The sequence below is a fragment of the Podarcis pityusensis genome (assembly GCF_964106645.2).
Source record: "Podarcis pityusensis genome assembly, chromosome: 12".
Lineage (NCBI taxonomy): Eukaryota > Metazoa > Chordata > Lepidosauria > Squamata > Lacertidae > Podarcis > Podarcis pityusensis.
The window spans coordinates 58647444-58673789 of record NC_138037.1 but is presented as its reverse complement, the minus strand read 5'-3'; the positions used below and the strand labels follow the sequence as shown (position 1 = coordinate 58673789).

Here is a 26346-nt window from a genome sequence, read left to right as displayed (position 1 = left end):
ATATGCACTGCTCTCTTCAGTAGGTTGATGATACAGTTTCTTGAAAGGAAACATATTTATGGTTGCTACAACTTAGTTGAATCTTAAGGGGAAACCTTCCATCGGAGTTGTGGAGAATGTTCTTTTAAGAGCATCATTTTACACATGGGGCAGTTGGGTAATTGTTCTGCAGCAGGAGGCCCAGCTGAGTTGGACCCAACTCCATGGGAAATGGAGGTGCACCCAGGATTTCTTCTGCCCCCAGTGACATCTAGGATAACTAACTCCATGTTGTGATGTCACCTTTCCGTACTCACGAAGAATGGCGTTTAGGAAGCACCCAACTTGATTTCAATGCACAGGGTAAGTGCTGCAGGAAATGAGGGAAGGGGGGATTCAACTGGCAGCAGCCGGGCTTCCCACCTAGGACAGGGCACTCAATCCAGACAGGCTGAAGGTCCTCATTATTTTGTAATTGGCAAGAAGAAAGGACCATTTCTGGCTCCAAGCTATGTAAAGGTTTCAAAAGATGCTGTTTATAATAGTGGCTTTTAAAAAGAGTGATTTGAAGAGTGGGCTACAAATTGAGCTATAAACATGATGTTGATGCATCCGCTGGGGGCAGAAGGAGGCCTCTGTGATTGGCGTTAACTGAAATGTTCCAGTAAGACAAAGAAAAAGGAGAACTAAATAACTATCTTTAAAACATTTTTATCCTTCATTCGTGACAAATAATTATTGGCAATTGGATGTGCCAAGATTCGTAAACACATTAAACGCAATAGCACACAAGAAAGGTAATTAACAGATTGGGGCTGGGGAGCCCCCCCTTCATTATGTAGATCACTCTGCTATAAAGTAACAGGGAGAAACAGATACTTCACTTTTGGACTGCTTGTAAACACTGGCATATGTCTCATAGAATTATTTTCATTTCAATTAGGCTGCTGTTTTAGTATCTTTTCCAGGAGGCAAGATGACCTTGTTAGAAAATGAAATGCTGCCTCGTTCATTTGTCGAAGACTTTATGGTCTGTTTATGAGGGTTTATGATTTAAGAACTGTTTTATGTTAGCAGCGTTAATATCCTTGGAAATCGGAAAATTGCCACAGGATTTTCTCACTGTGGATTTGAAATCTTGCATGCTTACTTAATGTTTGAGAGTGGTGAATGAAAGCAGATGGGTTTTGCCTTGACATGATGGAAGATTTCTTCTTAAATATCCCAAAAACAGGGTGTAAATGAGCCACTAAACAGGTGACAGATTGAATTATCAATTCAAAGGCAGCTGAATCCTACAGGATATTTGTGACTTTATATGCCATTCCTACTGTAATAGCATTTGGTCACTTAATACAGATGACACAACCCTTAAAACAGTGTAAAATGTGAGGCTAATTTAAATCCATATTGCAGAAATCGAACAGTGCAATTCTTGAGATGTCTACTTAGAAGTAATCCCTATTGACGTCACCTGGACATGTACAGGATTGTGCTGTTAGATTTGTTAAGAATATTTCCAATTAAAGTTAGAATTTTGGAAGGTGTTTGTTCAATAAAGCTATAGACCTAGTCAAGTTAGACTGCAAGAGAGTTGAGTGGGAAATGAATGGTTGTGAAAGGCAATGCTGTGAGAAAGCAGCTGAAGAGCATGGTGTGCCAGAAAGATGAGCTGTGCAAACAAAGCCACAATTGTTGCTTGTACTTGTAAATAGTTTTGAAGTTTTAAAACACCTGTTAAGGTCTAAAAAAAACCCCTTATTTATTTGCTATTCAGCCTTTGGTTAAAACAAAGAAAAGAAAGAAGGAATTTTATGGAAACGTCTAATTGTTGGGGTAAATGTGCAATTTCCATTTAAATAACAAGCCAACCTGGTGATTTTTTTACTCCTTATTTATCTGGTGATTTTTTTACTCTTTATTTAACCATTTATTTAACCTGGTGATTTTTTTACTCCTTATTTAACCATTTGAGATGTTAGAAATCATCTAGCTTGTCCAAAAAACCTGAGTGACAGCAGAGCAGACTTCAAATGCAATGCATTCAAGAAACCTCACAAATATGCAATAAATATAGAATAAGTTATGGTTTCTGGCTGAATGGATATGGAAGGATAATCCCTAGTTAAACACTGTATTTCATTTCAGACCTTCAGATATGATTTCATGGTTTATGAAGGTTGCAGCACCTTAATATCAAATTATAGCTTTGAAGTTGTATTGAGAGTAGAAAAGGAGGGGGGAAACTCCTGTGCATAAATGACAAAGGGAAGGACTTTTTGAGAGAGAGAGAGAGAGAGAGAGAGACAGAGACAGAGACAGAGAGAGAGCTCAGACTAATCGAATCACACTGTGTGACTGTAAAACTATATGCAACACATATTACAATAGAGCACACACACACACACATTTCTGATATATACCAAATGTATAATCACATTTTTGCTGCAATTCTAAACATGCTTACTAGGAAGCAAGCTCTCTGAGCCCTGTGGGACTTTCTTGAAAGTAAAGATTCAACCCAGATCCCAGAAATGGATCCATAACACTCTGGATGAAGTAGAAGGGAAGGCAACTGTTGTCCCATCCTCTTCCTAGCATGGCCACCCACCCTCCCTCTCCACACAATGACACACAGGTCTCCATGTGTGCAGCCGAGCAGCTGATGGGAGGGGTGGCAAATGAGATGAACCAAGAGGGAGGAACCACACCTGCTGTCTCTTGGACGTTCACTTGTGGTTTAAAGACCATGTTGATTGTCCCGGCTGCAAGGTGGAACGCTTGGTCACATTATATCCCCCCCCCCTTACAGCAAGTCATATAAACCACAGAAAACACAACAAGCTGCAATTAATAAAAAAAAGCACATGAGCTCATTTCTATCAAGATTAGCCATGGTTTATCATGTCTGAATTCAGGGTTTATTATCACTATATAATACATCAAGTCTGATCTAGAAACTAAAGAACTAGTTTTATCCCAGCTCAGACATTGCTGCAATAAACTGCATTGTCATAACACAAGCGTTTGTAACTGGGTCAAACAAAAGATAAATGAATCAAACTCTTCATTTACTCTACTGAAATTAAGTAGAAGGAGTCTGGGATTTTTAATAAACATTTTTCATGATAAGCATGATTAAGCATGCTGTTGCTGAATGCCAAATTGGCTAGGAGTAAGATCTCCCTCATCCATGATATGATCAGATCTGATCATGGATGAGGAGGCTGGTGTGGTCTGCATCACTGAGACCTGGGTGGGTGAGCAGGGTGGAGTTGGTCTCACCTGGCTGTGCCCACCTGGGTACTCAGTGCAGCCTCAGGCCAGACTTGGGGGGCAGGGAGGGGGAGTTGCTGTGGTCTGAAGAGATTCTCTCTCTATCTCCAGGCTCTCTGTCCAGTTGGTGGAGAGAACTAGAGTCTGTGTTCTGACAGAGCTGATCTCAGAGGCAGTGCTCACGACTCCCAGACCCCTGGTTCTGGAGCACTTCAAAATCCATGCCAAGGTGACTGGCTCTGGGGTGGCTCAGAACTTCATTGGCTGTCCCAACATGTCACCAGCACATGGCAGGCCACACTCTGGACCTTGGTGACCTGTTAATGGGGGACATTGATATCACTCCCTTGTCATGGTCAGATCACTTCCTGTTGAGATTTAGGCTTTCAGCACCTTTCCCCCTCCGCAGAGGTGGGGGACCTGTGAGGATGGTCTGCCCTTGGAGGCTGATGGATCCAATGGTTTCCCAAATGGTTCTGCAGGATTTTTTGGCTGATGTGACTGGTGCTGCTCTTGATGCCCTGGCTGACCTCTGGAACATTTGAATGGCTCAGGCCATTGAAATGATTGTCCCTGAGTGCCCTCTCCCACTTTGTGGAGCCCATTTGGCTCCCTAGTATACTCCCTAGTTTAAAGACAGTCTCAAGGCAAATCTAAAAAAATGTAGTATAAACACTGACAACTGGGAAACACTGGCCTGCGAGCGCTCCAGTTGGAGAACAGTCTTTACCAAAGGTGTCATGGGCTTTGAAGACACTCGAACTCAGGACACAAGGGAGAAACGTGCTAAGAGGAAGGCACGCTTGGCAAATCCACACCATAATCAACTCCCACCCAGAAACCAATGTCCCCACTGTGGAAGAATGTGTGGATTGAGAATTGGCCTCCACAGTCACTTACGGACTCATTGTTAAAACCATATTTATGGAAGACAATCTTACTCAGCTACGAGGGATCGCCAAAGAAGAAGAAGATACTCCCTAGTATACCAGAGCTTAGGGCAAGGAAACAAGTTGGGAGATGTCTTGAACACAAGTGGAGGAAAGATCCAACTGAATGCAACTGAACAGGGCCAAGGGCAAGTCATCCAAAAACATTGAATTTGGAACTCATTAATTGGCTTTTTTGATTGTATTATTATGTGGTATGATTTGGTATTGTATTAATGGAAAAGTTATAAAAATTATATTTTTAAAAAAAGAAAATCCTAATAAGACTGAGGCACTGTGAGCAGGTGGTTCCCTCGTCCAGATGGCTGGGAGGTTGCCTGCTCTGATAGGGTTACACGCCCTCTGAAGGAGTGGGTCCGCAGCTTGGGGGTCCTCCGGGATCCTTTGCTGTCACTCAAGGCTCAGGTGGCCTCAGTGGCCCGGAGTGTCTTCCATCAGCTTTGGCCCAGCTGCAACCTGATCTGGACAGGGAGAGCCTAACTTCTGTTTTCTATGCTCTGGTAACCTCTAGGCTTGGTTACTACAGTGTGTTATATGTATGGCTGCCTCTGAAGACGGTTCTGAAACTTCAGTTGGTGCAGAATTTGGTGGCCAGTTTGTTCACCAGGGCAAAATGGTTTGAGCATCTTACACCGATCCTGGTCCGACTTCACTGGCTACCAATTAGTTTCCGGGCCCAGTTCAAAGTGTTGGTTTTGACCTACAGGCAGCTCCCCACTTGTTTTGTTTTTTTAATGATATTTATTAAAGTTTCAAAGAAAAAATTACATAGGTAAAAAAGAAAAGAAAAAGAAAAAAAATAAAGAAGAAAAAAATACAAAATACAGAAAAAGGATAAAAAACACTTAAAAGAAAAACACATCTGGTTAATAAGAGATTGGGACAGGAGTTTATCTTATCTGACAAAGTTAAAAAAAGAGGAGTTGTGATATATGCAAAGGAGAGACAATCACCGAAATTTATTTTTAAAGACGACCAAGGAAGATTTCTGGCAATTGAAATTCAAGTTCAAGGAGAGAAATTTTTGATAGTAGGAATTTATGCACCGAATGAGGGGAAATCTGAATTCTTTAAAAAGTTGCATGAGACTTTATTGGATTATTTGAATTACAATCTGATTTTGATGGGGGAAATGAATGGAGTAGTGTCTACAAACATGGATAAGGCACAAAGACAGGTAGTTACCAAGGATGGTAGACTACCGAAAACATTCTTTGAGATGACAGACAATTTTGATTTAGTGGACACTTGGAGAACAAAGAACCCCTTGGGAAGAGAGGGAACCTTCTTTTCTGAAGCTAAGATGACATGGACTAGAATTGACCAAATATGGGTAACTAGAGGAATGGCACCAAAGATAAAGAAAGTGGAAATCTGCCCAAAAACCTGCTCCGACCATAATGCGGTAAGGATGGAGTTGAAATTAACATCAACTGGCTCCTTCAGATGGAGGATGAATGACACCTTATTCAGGGATGAAGATGTGTATAAAAAGGCCCCAAAAACCTTGAGAGACTATTTTGAAATAAATATGAATACTAATGTAGAAAAAAGAGTAATCTGGGATGCAAGTAAAGCTGTCGTGAGAGGGTTTCTGATACAACAGAATGCAATAAAGAAGAGAAGTCAAAATGAGAAGAAAGACAAAATTCTGGGGAAAATAAAAGAAAGTGAAAAGAAATTGAGAGCAAAACCAAAGTCGCAGGAGATTTTGAGAGAAATAAAGTTATACCAAGTACAATATATGGAAATGATGAACCAGGAAATAGAATGGAAAATTAAACAAATGAGACAAAAAAATTTGAATCAGCTAACAAATGTGGGAAATTGCTGGCCTGGCAAATGAAAAAAAGACAAAAATTAAATACTATCACAAATTTAGAAGTGGAAGGAAAGAATATACATAACCCAACTGAGATTAGAAACTGTTTCCAGAGGTATTTTAAACAACTATATACACAAGGGCCACAGAAAGAAATGGATATAGACCAATTTTTGAAGACAAATGGATTACAAAAAATATCCCAAGAAAGTAAATTAATGTTGAACTACAAAATATCTGAACAGGAAGTAGAAGGTGCCATTCAAAACATGCAATTAGGCAAATCTCCAGGACCGGATGGGCTGACTTCTAGATATTATAGATCTTTGAAAGAGTGGCTATTACAACCTTTAAAGGAAGTCTGCAATGAAATATTGGAAGGAAAAAGGGCACCAGAGTCTTGGAAAGAGACGTACATTACACTTATACCGAAGACAGAGACTGAAAAGACTCAGCTTAAGAACTACCGCCCCATATCATTACTAAATGTGGATTATAAAATTTTTGCAGACATTTTGGCCAAGAGATTGAAAAAAGTATTGATGGATGAGATTCATAAAGACCAAGCGGGCTTTCTCCCGGGAAGACACTTGTCCGATAATTTGAGGAATATAATTGATATTTTGGAAAAATTAGAAGTGAACATAAATACTAAAGCAGTTCTGATATTTGTGGACGCGGAGAAAGCCTTTGATAATATCTCTTGGAGTTTTATGAAGAAGAACCTACAGGGGATGGGGGTAGGCCAAGGGTTTGAAAACGGTATAAGTGCAATTTATTCAGAACAAAAGGCTAAACTAATTGTAAATAATGTGGTGACGGAAGAATTTAGGATAGAAAAAGGGACAAGACAAGGTTGCCCAATTTCCCCATTGCTTTTTATATCGGTCCTGGAGGTTTTGCTGAATATGATTAGAAGGGACCGGTTGGTTAAAGGCATACAGGTCGGAGCCAAACAGTACAAATTGAGAGCATTTGCAGATGATTTAGTATTGACGTTACAGGAGCCAGAATCTAGTACCAAAAGAGTTTTAGAACTGATTCAAGAATTTGGTCAAGTTGCAGGATTTAAGCTGAATAAGTTAAAGACCAAGGTTTTAGAGAAAAATTTAACACCAATGGAGAGAGAGAGGTTTCAGAATGAGACAGGTTTAACAGTGGTTAAGAAAGTTAAATACTTGGGGATTAACATGACAGCAAAAAATGGGAATCTATTTAAAGACAACTATGAAAAATGCTGGGCTGAAGTGAAAAAAGATTTGAAGCTTTCACTGCTGGGCCGTATCGCTGCGGTAAAAATGAATGTATTGCCTAGAATGTTGTTTTTGTTTCAAACACTGCAAATCTTGGACAAGATGGACTGTTTCAAGAAGTGGCAGAGAGACATTTCTAGATTTGTCTGGCAGGGCAAGAAGCCTAGAATAAAATTTAAAATATTAACCGATGCAAAGGATAGAGGTGAATTTGCCCTGCCAGACCTTAAACTTTATTATGAATCAGCAGCATTCTGCTGGTTGAAAGAATGGCTGCTTCTTGAGAACACAGACATTTTGGACTTAGAAGGTTTTAATAATGTTTTTGGGTGGCATGCATATTTGTGGTATGACAAGGTTAAAGCACATAAAGCATTTAAAAACCATATTGTCAGGAAAGCATTGTTAAATGTCTGGATAAGATATAAGGACTTACTTGAAAACAAAACCCCAAGGTGGTTGTCACTGATGGAAGCAAAGGCTCAGAAAAGGCTCAATATGGAGGCCAAATGGCCAAAAGATTGGGAAATTTTGGATCAGGAAGGAGACAAACTGAAATTGCAGAGTTGTGAGAAATTAAAAGACAAAGTGCGAGACTGGCTTCATTATTATCAGATAATGGAGGCACACAATTTGGATAAGAAAATTGGTTTCCAGGTGGAAAAATCAAAATTGGAAACAGAACTGTTAGAACCCAAAACTAAGATTTTGTCAAAAATGTATAACTTGCTGTTGAAATGGAATACTCAGGATGAAATGGTGAAATCTGCTATGATTAAATGGGCACAAGATCTTGGACATAATATTATGTTTGCTGACTGGGAACAGTTGTGGACCACAGGTATGAAATTTACGGCATGTAATGCCTTAAGAGAGAATATTATGAAAATGATATACAGGTGGTACATGACACCAGTCAAGCTTGCAAAAATCTACCATTTGCCCGATAATAAATGTTGGAAATGTAAAGAAAATGAAGGTACATTCTTTCACCTTTGGTGGACGTGCCCAAGGATCAAGGCTTTCTGGGAGATGATATATAACGAAATGAAAAAGGTATTTAAATATACCTTCTTGAAGAAACCAGAGGCCTTTCTCCTGGGCATAGTCGGCCAATTGGTGCCAAAGAAGGACAGAACTTTTTTTATGTATGCTACTACAGCAGCAAGAATTCTCATTGCAAAGTATTGGAAGACACAAGAATGCCTTGGAAGAATGGCAGATGAAGGTGATGGACTATATGGAATTGGCGGAAATGACTGGCAGAATCCGAGACCAGGGAGAAGAGACGATGGAAGAAGATTGGAAAAAGCTTAAAGACTATTTACAGAAATATTGCAAAATTAATGAATGTTAGAATGATGTCGGATAGAAACTAAGTGGTCTTTAGCTGAAATGTTATAAGGGAACATGAAAAAAAATGGTTTATTAATAGGTAAAAATCTAAAATTACAAATATTTTATGATTAACGATTAGGATATATAAAGAGGGGAGGGATTTGTTGAACTAATAACTGAATTGGAATACAAAAAAGGGAGGTGTGAGGAGGTCCTGGAAATAAGCAAATGAAGGCTAAGTAACGGAAGGAAGGAATTGTTTTTGACTGTTTTTATTTTGTATTTTTCTTTTTTCTTTTTTTCTTTTTTTGTCTTGTAATATTCTGAAAATCTTAATAAATATCTTATTTAAAAAAAAGAAAACTGACATTTTGGATTTAGAAGGTTTCAACAATGTATTTGGATGGCATGCATATCTGTGGTATGATAAGGTCAAAGCACATAAAGCATTTAAAAATCACATTGTCAGGAAAGCATTGTTTAATGTCTGGATAAGATACAAGGACTTATTGGAAAATAAAACCCCAAGGTGGCTGTCACCGATGGAAGCAAAAGCTCTGAAAAAGCTCAATATGGAGGCCAAATGGCCGAAATATTGGGAAATTTTGGAACAAGGCGGAGATAGATTGAAATTGCAGAGTTTTGAGAAATTAAAAAACAAAGTGCGAGACTGGCTTCATTACTATCAGATAATGGAGGCATATAATTTGGATAAGAAAATTGGTTTCCAGGTGGAAAAATCAAAATTAGAAACAGAACTATTAGAACCCAAAACTAAGATTTTGTCAAAGATGTATAACTTGCTGTTGAAATGGAATACTCGGGATGAAACGGTGAAATCTGCTATGATTAAATGGGCACAAGATGTTGGACATAACATAATGATGGCTGACTGGGAACAGTTATGGACCACAGGTATGAAGTTTATGGCATGTAATGCCTTAAGAGAGAATATTATGAAAATGATATACAGGTGGTACATGACCCCAGTCAAGCTTGCAAAAATTTATCATTTGCCCGATAACAAATGCTGGAAATGTAAAGAAACTGAAGGTACATTCTTTCACCTTTGGTGGACGTGCCCAAGGATTAAGGCTTTCTGGGAAATGATATATAATGAACTGAAAAAGGTATTTAAATATACCTTCCTGAAGAAACCAGAGGCCTTTCTCCTAGGCATATTCGGCCAATTGGTGCCAAAGAAGGATAGAACTTTTTTTATGTATGCCGCAACAGCAGCAAGAATACTCATCGCAAAGTATTGGAAGACACAAGATTTACCCACTCTCGAAGAATGGCAGATGAAGATGATGGACTATATGGAATTGGCAGAAATGACTGGCAAAATCCGAGACCAGGGAGAAGAGTCGGTGGAAGAAGATTGGAAGAAGTTCAAAGATTATCTACAGAAATATTGTAAAATTAATGAATGTTAGAACGATGTAGGATAGAAATTAAGTGGTTTCCAGCTGTAATGCTTTAAGGGAATATGAAAAATGGGTTGCTAAGAGATAAAAATTTAAAGTTACTATTTTAAGACTAAAGATTAGGATAAATAAAGAGGGTAAGGATTTGCTGAACCAACAAACTGAACTGGAATACAAACAAGGGAGGTATGAGGAGGTCCGGGAAATAAGCTAAGGAAAAATAACTAATAGAAAATCTGAGTGTTTTTAAGCATTTTTATTTTGTGTTTTTTTTTCTTTTTCATTTTTTCTTGTAATATTTTAAAAATCCTAATAAATATCTTATAAAAAAATAAAAATAAAAGAAATACACATCGATCTTTCCATAACTTACATTTCATTTCCTTACTTCCCTGACTTCCTCACACCTCCCTTTTTTGTATTCCAGTTCTATTAATTAATTCAGCAATTCCTTTCCCTCTTTGTTTTTATCTTAATCCTTTAACTTAGCATATTATAACTTTAGATTCTCATCTGTTAACAATCCATTTGTACATACACCTTTATAACATTGTTGCTAAGACCACTTAATTTCATTCTGACATCATTCTAACATTCATTAATTTTGCAGTATTTGCAGATTTAACCGTTTCATCCTGAGTATTCCATTTCAACAGCAAGTTATACATCTTTGACAAAATCTTCGTTTTGGGTTCTAACAGCTCTGTTTCTAATTTTGATTTTTCCACCTGGAAGCCAATTTTCTTGTCCAAATTATATGCCTAAATTATCTGATAATAATGAAGCCAATCTCGCACTTTATTTTTTAGTTTTTCAAAACTCTGCAATTTCAATCTGTCTCCCTCTTGTTCCAGAATTTCCCAATATTTCGGCCATTTGGCCTCTATATTGAGCTTTTTCAGAGCTTTCGCTTCCATCGGTGACAGCCACCTTGGGGTTTTATTTTCCAGTAAGTCTTTATATCTTATCCAGACATTAAACAATGCTTTCCTGACAATATGATTTTTAAATGCTTTATGTGCTTTGACCTTATCATACCACAAATATGCATGCCATCCAAATACATTGTCAAAACCTTCTAAGTCCAAAATGTCTGTGTTTTCAAAAAGCAGCCATTCTTTCAGCCAGCAAAAAGCTGCTGATTCATAATAAAGTTTAAGGTCTGGCAGGGCAAATCCACCTCTTTCCTTTGCGTCCGTTAGTATTTTAAATTTTATTCTAGGCTTCTTGCCCTGCCAGACAAATCTAGAAATATCTCTCTGCCACTTCTTGAAACAATCCATTTTGTCCAAAACTTGCAATGTTTGAAACAAGAACAACATTCTAGGCAATACATTCATTTTTATCGCAGCAATACGGCCTAGCAGTGAAAGCTTCAAATTTGACCAAATTTCTAAATCTTTTTTCACTTCAGTCCAGCATTTTTCGTAATTGTCTTTAAATAAGTTCCCATTTTTAACTGTCATGTTAATCCCCAGGTATTTCACTTTCTTAACCACTGTTAAACCTGTCACATTCTGAAACCTCTCTCTCTCAATCGCTGTTAAATTTTTCTCTAAAACCTTTGTTTTTAACTTATTCAGTTTAAATCCTGCAACCTGACCAAATTCTTGAATCAGTTCCAAAACTCTTTTGGTACTAGATTCTGGCTCCTGTAATGTGAATACTAAGTCATCTGCAAATGCTCTCAATTTGTACTGTTTAGCTCCGACTTGTATACCTTTAACCAACTGGTCCCTTCTAATCATATTCAACAGGACCTCCAGGACCGATATAAAAAGCAATGGGGAGATTGGGCAACCTTGTCGTGTCCCTTTTTCTATCTTAAATTCCTCCGTCACCACGTTGTTAACAATTAATTTAGCCTTTTGTTCTGAATAAATTGCACTTATACCGTTTCCAAAGCCTTGACCTACCCCCATCCCCTGTAGATTCTTCTTCATGAAACTCCAAGAAATGTCAAAAGCTTTCTCCCCGTCCACAAATATCAAAACTGCCTTGGTATTAATATTCACGTGTAATTTTTCTAAAATATTGATTATGTTTCTCATATTATCAGACAAGTGTCTACCCGGGAGAAAGCCTGCTCCCCACTTGCACAGGGGTTGTGCTTGGGGTCATTGTGTGTGTGCTGACACGGCACGCGAAAGCCCACTCTGCCCCATTCCTCCCCCGCCCTTTTCCACCCCCTTCTGGGGCTAAAAATGGCATGTGCACCAGCGGTCACATGTGCCTTGAATGCGTGCAGGAAGCCTTAAGCAGCTCAGGCCCAAAATACCTCAAGGACCACCTCTCCCCATATAAACCAACCCACACTGTTGCGTTCATATTCTGGGGCCCTTCTTTGTGTGTCTCCTCCAAGAGAGGTCCGGAGGGTGGCAACACGGGAACAGGCTTTTTCTGCAGTGGCTCCCTGTTTGTGGAATGCTCTCCCCAGGGAGGCTTGTTTGGCACCTTTGTTACATATCCATAGGTGCCAGGCAAAAACATTCCTCTTTAACCAGGCCTTTGGCTGATTAATATTCTATGGCCTTTAAAATGCATTTGTGGGAGGTGGGATTTTTGTTTTGTTCTGTTTTTCTTTTGAATATTTCTTTTGTGTTTCTTTCCTGTATTTTTATCTTGTAAACTGTCCCAAGATCATTGTATAAAGGTTGGTATATAAATTTAATAAATAATAACAATAATAAAAAATAATTCACTTATTTGCAGGAAGAAAACAGCATTCCAAATACAATGACTAGCACAGCAGCAATGTAACTGTGATAAGGTGTTATTTTTACAGTATCAATTCCAAAATTAACTTAATTAAGGGGCAAAATAAATGGGAGCAGCAACATTTGTTTAAGCATATGTTTGCCCCATTCACATATAAAGCAGAGTGAGCGAATCTGGCAGAAGAGTGGAGACAATTACGCCCGTTGGCATATCCCCACATGCAAAAGGGTCTCCATGGAGCACTTGCTCTCATCGCAGGTTAAAGGCCAAAAAGATCAAAAACCATGCATAAGTTTGACAACATCCTTCTGAGAAGCAAAATTGAGGAATGATGACGTTCCAGCAACGCAAGCCTACAAGGTGCATGCAGTGACTTGTTGGGACAAGGTAGAAGTGAACTCTGCTCACCATAGCGTGGTCTATGCCCACTGAACTGAATTGAAAGTGGCCAAAAAGTGACAGCACCTATCTGGAAAGCCTTGCTACTTTTTCCTTTGAAAACTGTGGGAGCAGATGAACTGCAGGCCCATTCCACAATCATTCACAGCTACCACCACCACCAATTGGTTTTACAAAACATTTTTGTCATGAGTGTTATATGGTGAAACTTAAGACTAGAAATGCAAGCAAGGAAAAATGAAAGGGAAGAGGCAAGTTGTCCTATACCAGGCATGAGAGAGAAATCAAACCAAGGAAAGAATGGGAAGAGAAAGTCAAAGGGAGGCAGAGAGAGAGAAGCTTTCTAAAGGAAGAAAAAGAGGAAGACAGATAAACGTCCAAAGGAACAGACTTCATCTTTGGGCGCAACAGCAAACAAAGGACAAAAGTGAGAAATGGCACTAGAAACAGGTTTAGCAAGTCACTGTTTGATGCAAGCTGAAGTCCTCTGACAGTTGTTCTTTTGGGTGTTCACCTCTGCAGTTTGCTGAATAACTGGCTCACACCACCAAGAGCTCCTTGCCAGGCTTGCTGCCTTGCTGTCCGGTGAATACATTGTCAGCTAAGCAGTGCAATATTGAAATGGAATAGAACCAAGTGTCTGTGACTAAAAGGGATTCCTGAAATTAGCAGGATGGGAAGAATAGTTCTTACCAAATGATACATTTCAAACTAAATATGAAAGGGCATAATTTTATGTTCATTTCAAAGGTTTGTGCTGTGTAATGATGCACTGAATTGTTTCATAACAAAAATAACTTTTAAAGTTTAATGTTCGATATGCCATACAGCCATCTTTGCAACAAAATGTTCAAGAAGGCAGAACTACATGCTCTAGGCAGCAAATGAAGTAGGGCTTCATTTCCAAAGCCTGTAAAAACACTACTGTAGATTCAGCAGAGCATTGAGGGTCACTTTACATCTGAATGCAAACTGCTCTAGTGTCATATATGCAGAGTGAAAAAGACTCAACGGGGAAATAAGTGAGAGAGATAAAATGAAAATTCTAGGGACAAAATCTGTCCCATGTTCACAAGTGAAGGCAAAAACAGGGCAGCCAGATCAATGCACATACCTTGCTGCCCTGCCAAGCATATAACCTGGAATGAGAACCAGTGTCCTCACGTAAGTCCTCATTACATTTTTCAATATAGACCCTGGTTCTCATTATATAAATGACTTGATGAGGTGAGGGATGTATGATTGAAATTAGAACCAGTACTTTGCTACATGCACAATCTATTGCAGTTGTGTAAATGAGCCCAGAAAAGTTCCTAGTCTGTCACCTCCTCTGCAGCCAACAAGGAAACTCAAGAGACTCCCTCTTAGCAGGCCAGTAAAAAAAGTTTGCCTTTTACCAAATGGGCTGGTAGGGGATGACTGGGTATTTGCCATCCCGTCCTTGAACACACCCCATTTCCATGCTAGTTGGGAAAGGATTTCTCTCTCTTCTACAACTAACATGGAAACCAAGAGGATGAAGAATGTAGTGACCAACCCCTCTTCTCCCCCTGCACTCCCTCCCCCACATGGAAGTCCAGGTTGCTTATGGCTACTAGAGCAGTTGCCCAGTACAAAGCTGGTCTATGCATTTGAGCTCTGTCAACTAAACCTCCACCTCCAGCTTTCATGCCAATAGAGAAAACCTTGAAAGTATGGATGCCTTGTGTGCAGCAAGAGTCCTCACACACACAGTACACTTGACAGACCCAATCCCTCTTTGAAAAATCACTCCCACTCCCAACGAAACCGTTCTGAATGTCTCCTAGGTAAAGAGAAACAATCACTTATTTGCATATTGATTACACAGTCATGGAAATGAAAGGAGCTCTCATGCTCAAGATAAAACATTTCCTTCAATATTATCTCAAATGAAAAATGCACACTAGTTTCAATGATTTTAAGCACACACAAAGAGGACTTGCTTACATGGGCAGCTACTTTATCTCAAACAGGTTGAAATAATTAGGAAAACTTAAATGTCTGGTTGTATTAGTATTTCTTGCTTCGAGAAATTTTTGCTTAGAGAAATAAACTTGATGAAATCACTGCAAGCCACCCATTGAAGCTCAATCCAGATGCACTGTTTGGAAGCAAAATACCTGCAGATGGCAGGTAATGAGGTTGATTTAAGACAAGGTGGTCAGCCTCCTCTGGATGGTGGGGGGTTCACAGGTTCACAGTCTGGGGTGGCAGGTTCATAGTCTGGGGCTACTTTCTGACCACTTTTGTTACTTGGTAGGCAGGTAGCAATTATGGCAAGGACGGCCTTCTCTCCTGCTATGCTGGATGTATAGCTTAACACAGCGACTGAAAATGTGTGAGCAATGTAAGTGCCGGGACTCAATTTGTACTTGGGATCAAAGCAGAAAATTCCCGGATAGTTTCGAGAGCTCAATACATTAACAAAATTTGAGAAGAACACACTGCAAGACTGCAGCCATTTTTCCTTTTGCTAGTGACAGATGAAAAAACTGAGGGCAGCAGGAAGGCTCTTTAGTGGTCATTTGGCACAGGGACTGTCTTGTTCTGGATTTTTGGGTGCCTGGATTTAGCAAGTGCCATAATTTAATCAATGCTTGGAGAATTGAAGTTAGACACTTAATAGCTGTACTCAGTTTCCCATGTCCAGGTAAGCCTGATAATGGCCAAATTGTTAAGCAAACAAAGGGGGCAGGGAGATGGATGATTAACAAAGCAGAGATTCTGTGCCAATTGGAAAATGGGTGAAACCCCTCCCTGAGCTCAGAGTTAGCTAGAAGAACAAAGGCCAGCAGTGGAGTGCAATGTTAGAAGTTCAGTGAGTGGGAGAGCAGGGTCACAGGTAGGATGGTGTGTAACAGTCTTATCTACTGGTCCAAAATACTGTGGGTGCTGGTCAGAAGGAATTGCACCATCATCCCCTCTAATATTAAACTTGGGTGGGCAAGCAGCTCTCTGTTTGGAAGCAAGGTTGCCAAACAAGTATGCAGCCTGTAAGTTAAAAGGAAAAATATTTTAAATTTAAAACAAACAGAATCCCAACAGCCAACAAGTCGCTTGCAGGACCTGGTATGTGATGTTGAGAGGATTTGAGCCACGTAATACTGAGGATGTCCATGGTGGAAGTTGTAGGGAGGAAACCCAGGAAGGGATTGATCCCTTGAGTCACCTACAGCTGACCTTCGACCTTCCCACCTGGCGCTTTACCCCTCTCCAAGAACTTCCAAATAGGAACAAAGTTCTCAGGTTGGGGTTGGCAGCCAGACCCAAACCTGACCCAGACTAATAATAATAATAATAATAATAATAATAATAATTTATTTTTTATACCCCGCCCATCTGGCTGAGTTTCCCCAGCCACTCTGGGCGGCTCCCAATCAAGTGTTAAAAACAGTACAGCGTTAAATATTAAAAACTTCCCTGAACAGGGCTGCCCTCAGATGTCTTTTAAAGATAGGATAGCTGCTTATTTCCTTCACATCTGAAGGGAGGGTATTCCACAGGGTGGGCGCCACTACTGAGAAGGCCCTCTGTCTGGTTCCCTGTAACCTCACTTCTCGCAATGAGGGAACCGCCAGAAGGCCCTCGGCGTTGGATCTCAGTGTCTGGGCAGAATGATGGAGGTGGAGACGCTCCTTCAGGTATACAGGACCGAGGCCGTATACCACGCACACTGGGGGAAGATTTTAGGGTGGTGGGAAAGATAATGTCCCTTTTCTCCTCCACAGCCACCCCTTGAGCCCCAAGCTCCTGTTCTAGGCTGGCAGAAGACCTGAACAGAAATTCTTCTGTTAGCAATACATTTGTTTTGCTGCTGTTATCAGTTTCTTTCCAGACCAAAGTGCTAGGTTTCTCTCTTTAAAGCACACCATGCCCTGGCTCTAGGTTTTCTGAAGGGGTGCTTTCCACTTGATGCTCCTCTGGGTGTCCAAAGGTTGTCTCAGAAACACCTGCTTAGGATTTTTGATAAAAATAAACATTTTCAGAAAGGTCTTTGGAATGCTAGAATAATTTTCTAGATAGAACGGCAATGTTTAAAACATTTCTTGCCATCCAACAACCCTTTGAAATATAAATGTGATGTTCAAATTTAAATTAATAATAGTAATAATAATAATAATAATAATAATAATAATAAACATGACAATTAAGTCAACATTTAGTCCAGAAAACAGTGGATATTACTGTAGTGCTGGAAAAAACCAGACGTGTACCTACTTGGTGGTTGGATTGGAGACCATTAGGAGCTCTGCAAAGACAACTCAGTGGCATAATAAATATCTCCTACATAATTTGTTCCTTTGTCTCATTTTGGGTGTTTTAGCTCCTGCGGCTGCATCATGTCAAGTTGACCTTCCCAAGCATTGACTTTTTCAGTATCTCACCTAAGTTCTTCCAGTAGCACCTTTAAGACCAACTAAGTTAGTTCTTGGTATGAGCTTTCGTGTGCAAGCACACTTCTTCAGATACATGTGTATCTGAAGAAGTGTGCTTGCACACGAAAGCTCATACCAAGAACTAACTTAGTTGGTCTTAAAGGTGCTACTGGAAGGATTTTTTTATTTTGACTATGGCAGACCAACACGGCTACCTATCTGTAACTCACCTAAGTTCTGTTAGCCAGGATTGCATCTTTCAACCTCATAAACCAAGCACTTTCTAAGCTTGCTACACCTTAGTATCCTTTTGATTCTTCTCCTATAATCCAAAAGCCATTTGAAAGAAAGCTTCTCTTGTTCAGCCTCTCTGTTAATCCATATAATTAATTACCTATTTTTATCCTAAATGAATCAAGCACTTTTCTGTAGTTCAGCAACCACTAATTAATATGAAGAATTAATGTTTTAATTCTAACTGTCTGCATACTGCTATTGATCCAAATATCAACAGGTTGATTACAACAAAGAAAAATGCTAAAAAAGAGAAAGAAGTATATCGTATTATCAAACCTTTTTGAGCTATAATCACACATTTATTTAATCACTGAGATCAAAGCAGTAAATGCAAAGCTAATAATGGATCCAATTCTGTCATGTACCAGAAATGTGTTCCTTTGAGAGCAATATTCAGTGTATAAAAAGAACCTGTTACATAAAAAAGTGGAGTCAGGAAGAGGAGATTTAGGTGTTTAAAGGTATACACAAAGATTACTGTAAATGTACTCTGTCACCCAGGCCCATAAATATATAAAAAGACTAAAAGGCTGGAAAGTTTCTGCTTGTTCCTAGCACCCAGTACTCTCAGGTAGAATGCCTTTGAGCATAGATGTTCCATGGTTAATAGTAGCTGCTAAATGTTTAGATGCAGAACAGTGCTTAACAGCTATCAAAGCTGATGGCCATAATCACATTCTCTGCAACTGAATTCCTCCATTTAATTATGTACCACGTCTGTCTGGAACCTTCCGCCTGTCCTGACCAATTCATGTAATTGTGTGACCTTGAGATTTAGTATTGTGAGAGATTTAGGTGTGTAGGATTGTGTAAGATTGTGCTGCAAATTGTTAACGTATTGTTACTGTGCACTTAACAACATACTTACTCTTTTTTTGAATCAGCATCACAGTTGCAGTGGTATTTGGAATCAGTGCAGTTCCGTTCAATGCCACACGCACACTTCTGAATGCCTGGTCCAGAGCCTCCCCAATAGTAGTGTTTTTCATTGGCACGTCCAAACCACCAGGTATACGGACTGCCCTCTGTAAGGATAAAGAAAGAAGAAGTGGTCATGCTAAATACAGCAGAGCTCCATGATGCTACAGCTCCTGTGCCAGCCACATTGTATCTCAGAGCCCCTGGGCACATCTGGAAAAGAAATACATTGCTCAAATGAGATTTGAAATCCTGGTGCACCCAAAACATCACGTGCATGCTCATTTATCTTTAGAAATGATATGATCCTTTATTTATCAGTGGTGGCGGCGGGGGGAGGGGAGTTAAAATTCTTAAGCAACTGATGTTTTAGGAGGCCGCCCTGGACTCAGATCGGAACAGACAAGCAGCAATCCAAGATTCTTGGGCAGCACCAAACGCCTGATTCCATCACATTGAAGTCAAATCCCTCCTCTTCAGTGCATGAGGTTGAGATCCGATGTCAGAGGGCAATTGCAGAGGCACTGAGCCACAGACACAGATCCACAAGAAAAACATGCGGTGATGGGGTGTCTCTGGCCCAAGGATGTTGCATTACTATCCTCTCAGTTAGAGGACTTCATCACAGATGCACAGCCAAAGTCTCCCCAGCTCCATCAGAACAGAAGACTGCCAGAGTGGACCGGGTCCCTTTAACAACAGGGCTGGATCTAGACACATCAAAACAGCGTTTCAGGAAAACACATTGTAAACTTTATTATGAGAAATCACATTGGCGAAAGACGGGACTCCACGACTCCATCTGTTGTCACAGTGTTATAATGCATATAAAACTGTTTTTCTTTCCTAATGTAGCTGAGTCCCTGGTGCACCAATTATGTGTTCTCTTCATATGTGTTAGGATCATTACAGTGTTTATGAAGTCAGCCTGTCCACATGGACTGTGAAAGACTAATATTTAAGCAGGTGGTTTTAACTGATGTGTGCATATACTAGGGGAGTGTGCACCAGCCACAAGGCTTGACTTGTAGCTGTAACTGTAGCTGTAGAAATACTTCCAGAGTGCCTCACAATATTGTTTCGTATTAAAACCCTGAATAATTTTATGCCATCTATGACTGTGGTAGCTGCACTTTGATAAACGACCAGGCGCTGGTGATCTTTATTAGGAACACAAAGTGACATGGTGAGGGGAATATGGCTGTGTTGGTTGTGCACAGGAGCCAGCCTAAGAAAAGGGAGGGTCATGTGATGAACTGGGCTCCTGAGTTCGGAGAACAAAGGGCTCACCAGGTCTACTCTGAAGCAAGAGTGGACCTTCAAGGGGACCTTAGAGGGGAGAGGGCCCCAGCTGTGAAGCATCACATTCTTACTGTATTGGCCTAAAGTCTGACAGGAAGGGAAGGCAGGGCAAGGATAAGAGAGCATGAAAACTGGCATTGGGGGATGAAAATTGACCCTGGATAAGGGGGGGGGGTTGAGGAGGGATTTGAATGAAGAGAGAAGCAGCACCATTCAAGTGTGTTTAGACTGCTGCATCATTATTTCTGCCCCACTTGCTGAAATAAGTAGAACTGGAATGATGATCATACTTTTGTCATCTAATTTGAGTACAGCCTGCCATGTACCATATTGTATGGTTTTATTTCTAGCCGTTCTGTGAAGGCACCAAGGCTCAACCTCCTCCTCCTGCAGAGCCTAATTCTCCTCATTGTCGATGCCTCCCTTGCAAACCCAGCTAATTACAGCACCAGAAGGGAAGAAAATTGCTTACATTTATCAAAAGAGGGATTATAAGTAGAAATGATTAATGAAAGTAAATGATTAAGTATATGAAAGTAAAATTAGCAGTTGGATATAATGGTGATGGGCTGCATGAGAATCTGTAACTGCAAACATTCTGAATGACAAGCTCACATAGAAATGGAACCAATCTAAGGATTTAAATGTAGGAGATAATGCTGTGCTTTCTAAAGCTGCATGCTTTGGTGGAACAAAGTTTGCTTCCCTCAAGAATCATGATCTGTCATTCCTTGAGCTGTTTTAAGCCATCTTCCTAAGTAGCCCTTGAATAGAAAGCATTTTGTTTCATCTGCTACTGCAAAAACAACTCTGCACCTCAGTTAGGGTATATTTTGATTCTGAAGTACTACAGGGCATGATTTAGCCTAGACATCTCCCCCCCCCCCCATGTGGTCCTAGGGAATTATCTGAATACAGCCCCTTTGCTGAAACTATGCAGGTCTGGGTCTGATCACTGCCTGGAAAGGAGAGCACTGGGGCATCCTATTCCCACCTTGAGTTCCATGAGGGACGAGAAATAGAAAATAAAAAGTACTAAATAAAATAAAACTTGTGATCCACAGGAAGCAAAAATAGGAGTTTACCAAGTCTGCTTTGTGCTGCAAAGATGCCTGGGGAACTGCATTCAAATTTCTGGTGTTACAAACTGCATAGACATGATCTATCTGAACTCATAGCCAAGGCACACAGAAGGACAGATTGTGAAGGTCTCTGTGTATTTAAGTGACCCTGGAGAGTTGGGTATATGGTGCTGTGGACACTGAAATCCACATTTCCCCAATATCTCACTCAAATTCCACAATAAGATCTACATGTATCTGGGCTCCACCCCTCCAAAACAACAGCAACAACAAAACTCTACGAATTTGGAAGAGTTTCCAACAAATGCACATATGTGGTGTTTGCACTGAAATCTTCAGGATGGTATATATTTATGACATTCCTGTCCTTCACTAACTGTAGATTTAAAGCCATTGTCTGTACATTTTTTGTATTAAGGGCATTGTTTTTGCTATGCCAAGAACAACACACAAAGAAAATGGACAAAGGCTGTTAGTATTCCCATAGATCACCAGTGTCATAAAAACAAAATCTTGCTTGTTTGATAAAACATGTCTCCTTGAGAACCATTTCATTTAATATGAAAACATTCCTATCAGAGTTAATGTAGTATGAACTAAACTCAGAACAGTCAATAACATATTTATTTCTGACATAATAGAAGAATGCATGGCTTTCAGGGGAGCATTTTGCATTCTAGTGAGCATTTAATAAAACCTATTATTTCAAAATACTATTGCTTGAGAAGAAAGAAGATTCATTTTATCACTTTGTGGAAATGTTTTGGAAAGATTTTCAGTGTGCCTGACTGGGATTCCATTGAAGAAAAAAAAGTTCATTTAGACACTTGAAATGGCAGTATTTTCAAAAGACTGCAATGACCTTTAGGACTTCTGAGGACTTAACTCGTGTTCAGTTCTAACTGGCTTCAGTCTTGCTCAGAGTTAGTTTGTCTAAATTCACTGAAGTCAAATGGATTTTAAATAGTCTAACTCTGGTCAGGATTTCAGTTATGGACTGTGGTATTTCAGAATCTGATTCTTATGACATTCAGCATCAAAGTAGCCATGACATTAATTGTGTGGGTGCAATTAACTGCTTGCTTTTTTCTCTTTCTTTTAACCAGTGGCTGGGTAACCTGAGGGCACAAGAAGTTTAACTCTTTCTCTCCCTGTCATCTCACGACACATACTGAAGCTGCTCTTAGCATTTCAAGCTAAGCCTCCTCTAGTATCAATGCAATTGTCCTTTGATATGCAAATAAACAGCTTCAGAGGGGCAATTTTTGCTGGGACTGTGGCAAGAAGCAAAAAAGCCAAGCTTCCCACTGGCTGCTGTTTACATAGCAATGTTGTTTAGTTGTTCTTGACCCCCTGGACCAGAGCACGCCAGGCCCTCCTGTCTTCCACTGCCTCCCACAGTTTGGTCAAACTCATGTTGGTAGCTTCAAGAACACTGTCTATAGCAATAAACAGGCACAATTAATTGCATTCGCATAATTAATGTCACACCTAGGACAGTTTCATGTGACTTGTTCATTCAGCATTCATCCTGATTGATTTGCAGGGAGATCAGACTGCACTGGCTATTCAAGGAGCATTCATTCAGATTTACTTGTGGGGAGTTTAGGTAATGTTGCATCAGAGCAAGTGTTATTCCACACTTCCCAATGGATTCTCTCATATTTGAGGGAAGCAGGCTTTTTGTTAGTAGAAGCGCCCCCAGTTCAGCACTTACTTATATTTTTGATCACTTGCTGGCCACAAATGAATACCAAAGCAAAGCATGCATGCGTGGGCGGTTGGGCTAGTAAAAAAAATGGCAAGTGACTGACCTACTTGCAACTCTCTGGAGTGAACATGCCCAAATCATGTTTGCCTTCTCTGTTTTTTGTCCCTGGCATAGTTCTCTTTTTACCAATAAACAGTAACAGTAGATAGTGCAGAGACCAGGCTTCTGAATCTCGCTGAGCGGCATGTGTGAGGCAGCCCATTTTTGGGCCCGGCTGGCTCATCTGCAGCACAACTGACTGTCTGACATTAGCAAGACGGGCCGGAAAGTGATGTTGGGGTGGTGAATCCTGAGGGTATGCCAGAACACATCCCTGAGCCAGGATTAAAGCAAGGAAGGGAGCAGGGAAGAGTGGGGGTCTGTCTTTGTTATCTTTTTGCCTTTCACTAGCTATGGCTTGTGTGCCAGCTATGGCCATTCTCACCATGCTCTGGTAGGGATACCTGGGCCACAGTTTCCCCTGCATGTGTAACCTCAAGACTTGATCATCACAACGTGTTATATGTTCCCCTCCCCAGTCACGATCACATAGCAAATCTCCCCCTGGAGCAGCAATTAGCCTTAGAAAAAACCTCCCATTTTTACTGGGACTGGCAAGGATTAAAACCTTCCCTTTGTAATTAAAGGGGTTGTTTCATTTCCCCTTCAGAGTTTTTAATTGGAGTTCTTTCTCCACTCTTTGGCCTGCTGCTAGTTTCTTTACTATTTTTTATTTATTGATAAGGACATTACTACTGTTATAATGTAATTTTATTTTGGTTTTGCAAATAGCCCCAATTTCTTTTAAGGAAGGGTGGGGTGTATAAAATGTGGATTTTGTTCCATTATTTTTTTTTTTAAATACAATAATTTCTAGCTTACAGAGGATCCTATAGTATGTAAGAATGTACATATAGCAGTTACCACTTTATGAAAAACTACGTGAGAAGTCAGCAACATAACAGGTAGCTTGGATTAATCATTCTGGTCACCTACTGTTTTCTTCCTATTATCACTCTGAAACCTTTCCCCTCTGATATTACAGATAACCTCTAGTTTATTTCAGCTGTCAAAGAGACCAAGTCCTGCTGGCAGTTAATTTGGTAATGATGTGATTTATGGAGCCTGGCTAAATGTTGTGGTTAAGAGATGTTCTTTAAAAAAGCAAAGCCAGGGCAATCCTAAGTAGGAATTTTTAAAGCAGCAGTAGCAGCGAGAGCAGTGGGTCAGGAAACTTTTTGAGCAGGGGCCAGTCCACTGTCCCTCAGACCTTGTGGGGGGCCGGACTATATTGGGGGGGGGATGAACGAATTCCTATGCCCCACAAATAACCCAGAGATGCATTCTAAATAAAAGCACACATTCTGATGAGAGCCAGTGTGCTGTAGTGGTTAAGAGCGGTAGTCTCGTAATCTGGGGAACCGGGTTCGCGTCTCGGCTCCTCCACCTGCAGCTGCTGGGTGACCTTGGGCCAGTCACACTTCTTTGAAGTCTCTCAGCCCCACTCACCTCACAGAGTGTTTGTTGTGGGGGAGGAAGGGAAAGGAGAATGTCAGCCGCTTTGAGACTCTTTAAGGGGAGTGATAAAGCGGGATATCAAGTCCAAACTCCTCCTCCTCCTCCTCCTCCTCCTCCTCCTCCTCTTCTTCTTCTTCTTCTTCTTCTTCTTCTTCTCATGTAAAAACACGCTGATTCCCAGACTGTCCGCGGGCCGGATTTAGAAGGCGATTGGGCTGGATCTGGCCCCTGGGCCTTAGTTTGCCTACCCATGAGCTAGAGTCTTCATCCAAATACTGCAGCCTTTTTAGTGGTGCTGCTCTGTACATACAGCAGTCTGACATGGAAATTGATATGAGAATGGCATGGAAAAACATGAAGAGAAATCTTTCTGCTAAATTTCTGTTTCATTTCCTGTTTTATAGGAGCAAGGCCTGATAAAGGAGGCAGCAAAGCTACTTCATGCAAAAGTGAAGTCCAGAAGATGCAGGAATTAAAGCAGAAGTATCCTACAGGCCCAGGTTTTCTGCTCCATTGCTAGAACTAATGGAATGGCTTCTTGAATATGACAGTGATGTGGGATTGAGGATTGGAGTGATCATTCTGTGATATTATGGCAGTGGACAAAGCTGTATTGTAACTTTCGAATAAATGTGTTTAAAAAACAGAACAGAACAGAATGAAGAAGGAGAAGAAGAAGAAGAAGAAGAAGAGGCGTTTGGATTTGATATCCCGTTTTATCACTACCCGAAGGAGTCTCAAAGCGGCTCACATTCTCCTTTCCTTTCCTCCCCCACAACAAACACTGTGAGGTGAGTGGGGCTGAGAGACTTCAGAGAAGTGTGACTGGCCCAAGGTCACCCAGCAGCTGCATGTGGAGGAGCGGGGAAGTGAACCCGGTTCACCAGATTACGAGTCCACCACTTTTAACCACTACACCACACTGCTCCCTAAAAGTGTTTAGGAATTATGCAAACTGGGAAACAAACCAGAGCCAGGCATTTGTTGCCTTCTCTTCGTGTGAAGAAGGTGGTTTGCATAGATTATCTGGATCCAGGGGGCAATCTGGAAGCAAACAGGTATTGACCGCAGCTCAGACAAAGAGTGCATGGCAGAGTTGGAAACTTTAAAGCACCCTTCTCCAATCTGGGACCTTTTCCAGATGTTTGGACTCCAACTTCCATCCGCCTCGACCAGCATGGCCAATGGTCAGGGATAATCAGAGCTGAAGTCAAAAACACCTGGAGATCTGCTCTGCACTTTAAAGGTCCCAGTGAGAGCCTCTTCATCCCTTGGGCCACCTGATGCCTGCAGAATTGGCAAGAAGCTGCTCAGGCACAAAGCAGCAGGGGACTGAGGGTACAGGATCCACACCATACCTTTAAAGCACAGGACTCGCCCCAAAGAATCCTGGGAACTGAAATCCCCACCCCAGCTGTACTTTGAATGCCTGGTGCAGATCTGCTCTCAGTTCCAGACCTATGCTTATATTTGCCTGTGGGTAGATTGTAGTTAGCCGTTGTAATTTGAATTAATGATGCATTGAGCTTATTTCCATGCACCAGAGCACAATTTAGCTCTGAAGCTTATTTTTGATGTGCCGAGGTGCTCAGAGAAGTGTGAAGCTGATATCACTTTACATTTGCTAGTTTTCACTTTCAAAGAGTGTGTTTAAGGTAAAAAATTATCATATCTGCAATGTATGGCTTCAAAAATGAAACTTCAGACAGATCTATAGGAAATAAAACAGGAGATGCAAAATATCCTGGCTATCAGACACTTGATTAAAATGTCCTTTTCATGGAAGTAAACACCATTTCTCTGAGCTCGCAGAACAAGCTTGTTGCATGGATGGATTGCTTCATTTTCATTACAGGGACCTTGTCTACCTATGTTCAGTATTCCACAGCTATTCTCAGACAAGTAGTGCAATGAAAGAGC

At 40.5% G+C, this 26346-nt stretch overlaps 1 protein-coding gene and 1 long non-coding RNA gene across 2 annotated transcripts in view; one reads left to right on the top strand and one right to left on the bottom strand.

Moving 5' to 3' along the window:
* Window positions 1-25045, top strand: part of LOC308460083 — a 29402-nt gene extending 4357 nt beyond the window's left edge. The window contains exon 3 of the long non-coding RNA XR_013978464.1: window positions 24831-25045. This is a non-coding gene — a long non-coding RNA (uncharacterized lncRNA). The remainder of the gene's footprint in view (window positions 1-24830) is intronic.
* Window positions 1-26346, bottom strand: part of CNTNAP2 (contactin associated protein 2) — a 1044505-nt gene that overhangs the window by 154739 nt on the left and 863420 nt on the right. Inside the window, exon 14 of the mRNA XM_080975740.1 lies at window positions 18725-18881. Within this exon, the coding sequence (XP_080831866.1) occupies window positions 18725-18881 (157 nt within the window). The remainder of the gene's footprint in view (window positions 1-18724; window positions 18882-26346) is intronic.